This window comes from Microtus oregoni, unplaced genomic scaffold (assembly GCF_018167655.1).
Source record: "Microtus oregoni isolate MIOR12 unplaced genomic scaffold, Mior012 000042F_ref0000377, whole genome shotgun sequence".
NCBI lineage: Eukaryota > Metazoa > Chordata > Mammalia > Rodentia > Cricetidae > Microtus > Microtus oregoni.
In genome coordinates this window covers 18,586,695-18,595,365 of record NW_024543209.1, presented here as the reverse complement: position 1 = coordinate 18,595,365, position 8,671 = coordinate 18,586,695, and the positions used below count along the sequence as shown (strand labels likewise).

General features: G+C 35.5%; 1 protein-coding gene across 1 annotated transcript; it reads left to right on the top strand.

Annotated features, from left to right (window-relative positions):
* Positions 1-1,314: 1,314 nt before the first annotated feature.
* Positions 1,315-7,494, top strand: LOC121433969 (prolactin-3C1-like). The gene is made up of 5 exons (XM_041632648.1): positions 1,315-1,345; positions 2,216-2,370; positions 3,830-3,913; positions 5,780-5,959; positions 7,306-7,494. Exons 1-5 carry the CDS (start codon positions 1,315-1,317, stop codon positions 7,492-7,494), a joined length of 639 nt encoding a protein of 212 aa, XP_041488582.1.
* The last annotated feature ends 1,177 nt before the right edge of the window (positions 7,495-8,671 follow it).

The following is an 8,671-nucleotide window of genomic DNA, read 5'->3' as shown; positions in this document are numbered from 1 at the left end:
AGCATTCTGTTATATAACTCCAGGCTTTCCATGACTTTTTTAATTTGAAAAATAATCTGGAAACACAAGATGGTAATTATATAATTTATATGAACGTACTCGGCACACCTGTGGGAAGTCATTCTTTGTATTTAGAAGTTTACTGAAACTGATGATTGTGCCTTCTGTCAGTTTAGTTTTTCCTCTATGAGTTTGGGGAAAGAGGTTGCACATGACACTAGTAACTGTGCATGCTGTTGGTTGCACTTCGGAAGTATATAGTTTTGGTCTTAATGCTGAAGAAGTTGTATATTGTGGTTCAATAACATGAAAATTTCAGGTTTGTAGTAATGATCTAGAAGCTTCCAAAACCCACTACACTGTTTGTGTCCCAGAAATTGTCAACAACTATATTATTCAACTACATGGTAAAGTCATAACAGAATCTGTCAAGTTTTAACTAATAGCAAATCTAGAAATCTTGTCTTACGGTTAGAGTTGAACTCATGGCCTTGTTGCAACAATTGTTAGCAACTGCACCATTCAGCCACATGGTAAAGCCATAAGGGAGTCTGTTAAAGTGTATTCAGTAATAAATCTAGTGTAACAGTTGAGTTGCAATCAATAGCTCTCCTATTTGATTAAAAGGCAACCCTGGAATATCAAATCCACATGTCATAACAGTGCAAAAACATATTCCACCAAGGAGGGTATGATCATTTCTTTTGTTAAATGTATGTGATGTAGCTGAAAAGGTACCTTATAAGTATATATGTCTGTTCCTATAAATTACTGGAACTGTGGCCAGCATTGTTGAGAGAAATCTTTTACAGTGTTTGGTGGTTGATTTCGTAGATTCACATTTTGTTACATTCGTGAGAATAACTGACTCTTGCTGTGGTCTGGCAGCTTAAGGCTGACAAAGAATAGAGTATATTTAAACCACCTGAAATATGGCAGAAAGAACAAAGGCCCTGACCTAGGAAAACATTATTAGGGAACAAGCACATTACTCTTGACAGAAATGACCATGAGTCATTATAGAACAAAGAATGATTTGCAAAATTACTTGAGCCTTAGAGATAGCATGACAAAACAGAAGAAACCACATTGAAGCAAGACTGGTGCAAGCAGAATTTATACTCCCTGAAGGAAGAGACTCATCGTGCTATAGACATGCTCCTCGTGCTCCCCTGCCACCCCCCACCAAGTTCTGCTTGGCTTTGGGTATTGCCTGTTAGTATATATAGGAGGTGGAAACCTGATGGAAGGAAGCACTCAGGTAGGCAATTTCCCCAGCTGGAGGCCACACCATTGTGGTGGAACATCTCAGAGATGCAGTTGGCATTGACTCATCCATGCTCCTGTAAGTGACATTCATCTATGGTCCTCTAAGTAAGCTTTAGCAGGCAGTGCGTTACTTGGTACAGATTGGGTTGTATATTATCTTTTCTTTTCTTCTAGCATTGCTGCAGTCTGCAGAGAACTGATATGTGTTCATGTCTCACTTACATTCAAGGCAAAGGAAATGAGATTTTTTTTCTTTTTTGATTTTTCGAAGCATCATTTCTCTGTGTAGCTTTGGAGCCTCTCCTGGAACTTGGAAATCACTCCGTACAGTGTACAGCAGGCTGGCCTGAAACTCACAGAGATCTACCTGAGAAATCTATAATTATTTGGCTTGTCAAGGTTTTGACCTGTGCCTGATCACTTAATTCAAACTTAATAAATATTTAGTTCCAAAGGATAATATATATAGTAATGGCCAGTTTGATTCTCTACTATTTTGGTGTATACCAAATAAAACAGCATAAGAAAGAAAAGAACATGTTCATACCAATCATTTTAACTCTTGGGTGATATTTAAAAGAAAAATTAATTAACTATAAACTTAAAATTTATTAAATAGAAAATGAACTTATATTCTCAGGACATCAAAATATATGTATAGTGATGATTTAAGGATTCTAGCTTTGGATTCGTCTCTGTTCAAATGTGTCCAAGTTTTGAAAGCTCCTCTGGAGCAGTCAACGCTGAAGGATCACCTATTTCTCAAGGTGTGAACTGTAAAAATGTGTCTCCTCCCTATATCCACAGAGTAAGGAGAATACCCACAACTCATTATACAGTACTGATTTGGCACAGGGCTCTGAGAACAGATAGTGCTTACCATAGAGTATAGCTCTTGGAACCTTATTTGAGAACATCATCTCAGAATCATTTCTCTGTATAGCAGGGATGGGCCTGTTGCTGCTGGTGTCAAGCCTACTCCTTTGGGAACACGTGACCTCCACAAGCGATGACCAGATGACCAATGAAGAGTTGTATTACAAATTGCTTTCGATTTCACATAGCACCCGTATTGTTTCTCGAGAAATGCATAAAATATTAGTAAGTATCTCACTTATTTCAGAATTCTTTCCTAAAGTATATGTGAGAAAATGCTACTCTTTTAACCATATAGCATCACAAATCTAATTTCAGCCAATACGTTTTATATGTAATAGGAACATCCAATTATGAAAGTGTCGATGAGGAAATATAGGAAGTTTCATGAAATTGCAAAGATTTGTAAAGAAAGCAATGATTATTTTTTCAATTTTTCCTCTAATAAACCTTAAAAATAACTATTTAAACTTCTTCTTTGAACATTAAGTCCAGAAAAATTTGCCAGGAAAGAACTGTGATTTGTGATTTCCTGGTCGTGTTTGAAGAATGGTTCTGTGGGCATTTTATTTTTTGCAAGTGCTCTTGAGATATCCAATATAGGAGCACTACCCTGCAGTGAATCATTGGGAAAAAATAAAACTAAACTAATCTGTAACTATGCAAAGTGGAAAACAACAGCAACAAAAGTAGCAGTTCAGAAACTTGCAAATGCCAAGAAACATTGTTTAATATTTCTAGTTGTGAGTAACTAATTACAATCAGAATATCGGTGTAGAAGGGAGTGTTTTTTTTCCTCCTTCATGTTGGTGATACATTTTTTTGTCTGTTTGGTGGGTCACTACAGTGAAAACAAAAAAGACAGAGCAAAATTAGGGACATGAAACCTATGTCTGTGGAGTTGTGAATATAACTTCCCATTGTCCTTTTCACTCATTAGTGTTTCTTTCATCCCTTCTTCACTCACAAATTTTAAGTGCAGTGTTGCTAGAAATCCATTACACTTTTATAAATTTGCTGATTATTATTATTGATATATATTTAAATTAATAAGCACCCCAAGTAAACATAAACTTCAGTTGATTAATATAATCACATTAAATGCTGAATTCTATCCTCATTCATTGCTGATTGCTTCTTCAAAGATATCCAGATTTTTACGTTGAAATTTGATGCCATTAACACAACTGAATTACAAATCTGCCATGAAGTTGGTACGGTTCAACTCTACCTCCATTTTACTTGAGAAAACAGTAGAAATTTTCAGTTATCTATTGGCAGTAGCACATCATCTTTGAATCAATAGGAAACAAATTATTCATAAATATTAATAGAAACACTATTGGATGACACACAACTCAAATCCCAGAATTCTGATATTTAAAACACTAAAAGCTTTTGGACTAGAGCATTTATTAGTTTCTTTCAAAAGAATGATTTTAGGAATGGCAAACAGTAAGAGAAGAGTGAGAGGGAGAGAAGAGTTTGTGAGGCCAGAACATACGACTATGTATCTCATGGGAAGAAAAGGTAGATATGCAGTATTTGCTTCTATCCTCTCTTTCAATTTTATGCAGACCCTATGTGATACATTTGAATACTTATCAAATACATTAATAACCTTGTCATGGATGTGTTTATTATTCTGAAATTACAAAGACTTGACTCATTTCATTCCCTCCAGGATAAGAAGTTAGCCAAGGGAAGATTGTTTAGAGACGGTAGAAACAACACCTGCCACATCACTTCCATCCCTACTTCAAAAAAAGTAAGTTTTTCTCCATGGTATTTACCAAAGAAACGTTGGCAATGCTCTAGCTATCTGTGCTGTATGTAATTACTGGGGCTAGTGTAGTTACAATGCTCACAGATCCAATAGAATGATGAAAGAGAAACAGTCAGAAAAGCATAACACCACACAGTAGGTAACTTACACACTTTAAGTCAGATGCCATCTTACATTATACCTGACACCTAAGTTGCCCATGTAGAAGATAATTTTGCCAACACCTCGCTAGAGGGATTAAACATTTTGATCTGAATTGGATATTAATGGTTAAGTACACATCCATACCTATGTGGAAGAAATCAAATACAGTAGTGTTTATGATATAATCCTAAAGGCTCTTCCACTGTCAGCAGGCTACTTAAATCACCAATGTGCAGTTTATTTTTGAGGTTTGAAACTCTCTTGGTCTTTTGTCTGTCTCATTATTTATGCAATACAAAATTAGTGATCTACCTTCTCCTATATCTTAATTGAAAATCAGCTGAACAAGTGGGTTCTCTGCATACTCTGTAACGAATCTCATGATAACCTATATTTTGCTGGAGTTTACATTCCTCAGTAGCTCTAATATCTGATTGTTTTATCTCTTCCTCCGGCTACCATTCATAATTATTTTTGTCATTTAAACTAAACTTATTATATGTATACTTTGCACATATATATGTGTTCTATATGATTTTATCACTAGCACCAATCTCCTACGTGAAACTATTCTCCTTTAAAGTGTGACTGTAATAACGGAAATTAAAGAAAGAGTTGGAGAAGAGAGAATTTTGACAGAGAGCTACTTTCACAGACACTTCAAAAAGCAGTAGGTTGGTAGTTATACATGTATTAGACACACAAATCTCTGTAACTTGAGATACTATTAGAAAAATAATAAACTGAGGCTCAGAAAGTTTTCAAACAGCTTGGACCTTTTGCATGTCGAGCAAGAATGTGAAGCTGGGCATCATCCACCCCAATTCCTCAGCAGTTATCATCTTGCCACTATCCTCCCATCAACTAATTTTCACCATTTGGCCTGCTCCATTTCTTAATATCCTTTACATATTTCCTTTCCCATATGCATTGCTTTCCATTACTCTTCTTTTCATTGCAAGAGACTGACTAGAAGCATAGTATCATGAAGTTGAAATCAGATATGGCTGTCAAACAAGATTCTGGCAATGATCATAAACTGGGCATGTCATATTTCATTGTGATACCCACTGATGTTGGTATTAAAAGAAGTGCTGAGTCATATATATATATATATATATATATATATATATATATATATATTTGCTGGACATAATGACAAGCATGTTGCTGTGCCAGAGGTATGGAGTAGGGTTTACTCAGAAAATTACTATCTTAACGGCATGTTTTCTTCGCTATATTTATTTGTAAATAATTTATAATAATCCAGAAATAAGCATTGAGCATTTATATGAGCAAATTGATTCACGAATGTGAAGACAGTTTGGTTGACCTTCAAATTTCAGTGCTGGCATTGCTGTGGTTTCAATCAGATCCTGGTGATACTGGAGATCCAGCAAATCTTTCATTATCATAGATGAGAAATGCAATTAAATAGAAAAAAACTCACCATAAGTCACATGGCATGTAGACAATCAAACTAATTATTATTAATTAACTTGTCCTTAGAAAACTATTAAGACCTAGTTAGTTTTATGTTAGCAAACTATCTTTCAATGGCTTAAACTTCACATTTATATAATGTGCATCATATTCTAATAAAACTTAAAACTTAGTATTGCAATTTTTGATTTTGCATGAACACACAATGTGTCTACCATGCAGTTTTGTTTATTCAATGAAATGTAAAATCTGCTTGCTTAGACCGAAGACGTTCTGAAAGTGATCATCAATGTTTCAAGTGCCTGGAAGTATCCACTGAAACTGCTAACACCTGCAACGTTGACCCACTTAGGGTCCTATGATGGCATGCTGGCAAGAGCTGTAGAGGTTAACTTTGGAAATCAAGAAGTTCTGGAGGGAGCAAAAATTTTACTCAGCAGGGTGAGCCATCCCTTCACATTTCTCTGATCATGTCATGTGTGAAAAAGAAATTAATTTTTAAAAACTTCATTTTCAAGACTATCCAATATGTTCACAACCATTCTAATAAGGAATCACATATAAAACCAACTCCCCAAAAAGTTCTTTACTGAGAATGCAGCACATAAGTGACCTCAGTAGAAAATAGCTGTTCTGCACAGTTATTTGAGCAGAAGGTTTCCTGGAGAGGATGGGCACACCTACCTAACTCAGAAGACCTTAAGACAGTCATGCTTTTGTCTCTGCAACTTCACTCATTAAAAGAAGTGTTCGTCGTGGCTGAGGTTTAGGAAAAATATATAATATGGAAAGTAGATTTAGTTGAAAGTTAAAAGTGATAGGGACATTTTCCCAGAACCCATTAAGGTATGGAGGACAGACTAGGAAATTACTGAGGGCGGTAAAAATCTCCAAAGTGAAAGAACTGGCCCCATTCACTTCAAAGTCCTTTGGTTAAATCCATAGCTACAGTCACATACCAATTTGCTGGTTCTCCATTTGTATAGTCTTGCATACATATTTCCCATTTAGGATCAGTGGGACACCCAAAATGCTGAACACTTATTTCACTTCTAGTTTTATGTGCTAATTAATACCTTCATTGACACCTTGGCTTAGAAACCTGACAGTACACAATTTTGACTGATTTTCTACTCTCACCTTTTCTTGCAAAACGTTGAAAATTTAGAAGTAATGTCAATCAGGACTATGGAGATTGGTCATACATTTGAATGTCTGGTTTGCAAATACGAAGTCCTGGTTTTGATTCCCAAATCCTTATAAATGAATGATGATGTGTGGATTTTCTGTGCAACCCGAGCACCGGGAGGCAGAGGCAAGCAAATCCCCGGTGTGTTCTAGATAAAAAATAAAGTAAATTCTCCTCAAAAGAAACAGAATAGCAAGAACAATCAATAGTAGAATCCATCCAAGGAATAGTTGAATTCATCCTAAGGTTTTGAATAGCTTTATTATGGGATGAAGTGATGTCGGATTTTCTCCAGGCTACAATGTATATGTAATCGTTCTAAAATGGTGCTATGGAAGACCATATTTGAAGATTTTTCCTGGAGAAATCTAGATACATTTCATACTTGCATCTTAACATGTTATGTTTTGATTTCAAAGGACGACTTTTGGTTTCTATGTTAATGTATAGCCATAAATGCAAATTCACATATATGAATGTCCATTTACACACATACACACACACACACACACACACACACACACACACACACACGAATGAAAGGAATAAGTACTAACCAAATCAACAAAGTACATAATACCTGTCCTTTTATATTTAGATTCAGCCTGGATTTGAAGAAAATGCCTATACTAACTGGCCAGAACTAAAACAACTAAGGTCTTCCAATGAAGACACTCATCTTTTGGCATTTTATAAACTCTTCTACTGCCTCCGCCAGGATACAAAAAAGGTTGATCGTTATCTCAAGTCCCTGAGGTGCCGAGTCATCAAAAATTATAAGTGTTAAGTATAGATCTATGACATTTGCTGCTGAATAAATCAGACCTTCAGTGCTTTGAAACTTTTAATCTAATAGATTTACTTTTATAATTAAAATATGATTCATTAGAAATGCCAGTTTGGAAGAGAACATTTACCAATGTCTTGTGCCCACATAATATAAAATAGAAGCATAGCTTTGCAATGTTTCTTTGCAATTTTCACAAAGGATCAGACTTTAGAAAGAAAACAAGATGACTGAAAAATTACAGTGAGTAATGATTAGCAATTATTTTTCTAAATAAAATATGATATCACTATTAATTACAAGAATTAATGTGGAAACATACAGATATGTTTTGAACAATCATATCACTATGTATGGGAAAAGTTTCATGATCCAAGGACAGATGTGTAAATGCTGTAGTTTTGCACTATCCCTAGATATCCTAATGCTTCAAACTTCCCAAAAGCATGTTAGGATGCTCGTTCATGGAGACTTAATCTGCTCCTCTCAGCAGTTATTGATTGCCTGAAACTCTTCATCTAGGAGTGGGGCCTTGTGATGTTTCCTCCATCCATGTTAAAATGTCGGCTGGAGAGATGGCTCAGTGGTTAAGAGCACTGCCTGCTCTTCCAAAGGTCCTGAGTTCAATTCCCAGCAACCACATGGTGGCTCACAACCATCTATAAAGAGACGTCTGGCGCCCTCATCTGGCCTTCAGGCATACAGACAGAATATTGTATACATAATAAATAAATAAATATTTTTAAAAAAAGGATTTGAATGCCTTTTAAAAAAAATGTCAGCTAGCGTCATTTCACAGGTCTCATTTAAATATCCTTATTGTTGACATTCTGTGGGAACAGCTTCCTTATGATGTCTAAAAGATGTGACCTCACAGGAAGCATCCTGCTGCTCTGGCCCTCTAATACTTCTTCCCCTTATTTGTGATATCCACTGATGCTGAGATGTTTTGTTTTGTTTTGTTTTTGTTGCCAATTCTTATTTTCTTTACAGTTCTTCCAGATGAATCTCTAAATCAGTTAACCATATAGAAGTCATTACTGTATCATTTGGAAGTTTATAAACAAAGGCCAGTTTAAAGATAGTGTGCACTGTAATTGGATTCAGGACCTTTGGGGAAAGTATAAATAGTAGTAGTACTACTTGTAGTAGATAATGTTTTTAAAGGCCTCAGGTA

What these genes read in the sequence shown, in the direction of transcription:
- LOC121433969 (XM_041632648.1), top strand. Translation starts at nt 1,315, where the DNA reads ATGCAGTTGGCATTGACTCATCCATGCTCCT. An exon ending in GAGAAATGCATAAAATATTA is followed by an intron (nt 2,371 to 3,829) that starts GTAAGTATCTCA and finishes CATTCCCTCCAG; the next exon opens with GATAAGAAGTTAGCCAAGGG. An exon ending in CCATCCCTACTTCAAAAAAA is followed by an intron (nt 3,914 to 5,779) that starts GTAAGTTTTTCT and finishes CTGCTTGCTTAG; the next exon opens with ACCGAAGACGTTCTGAAAGT.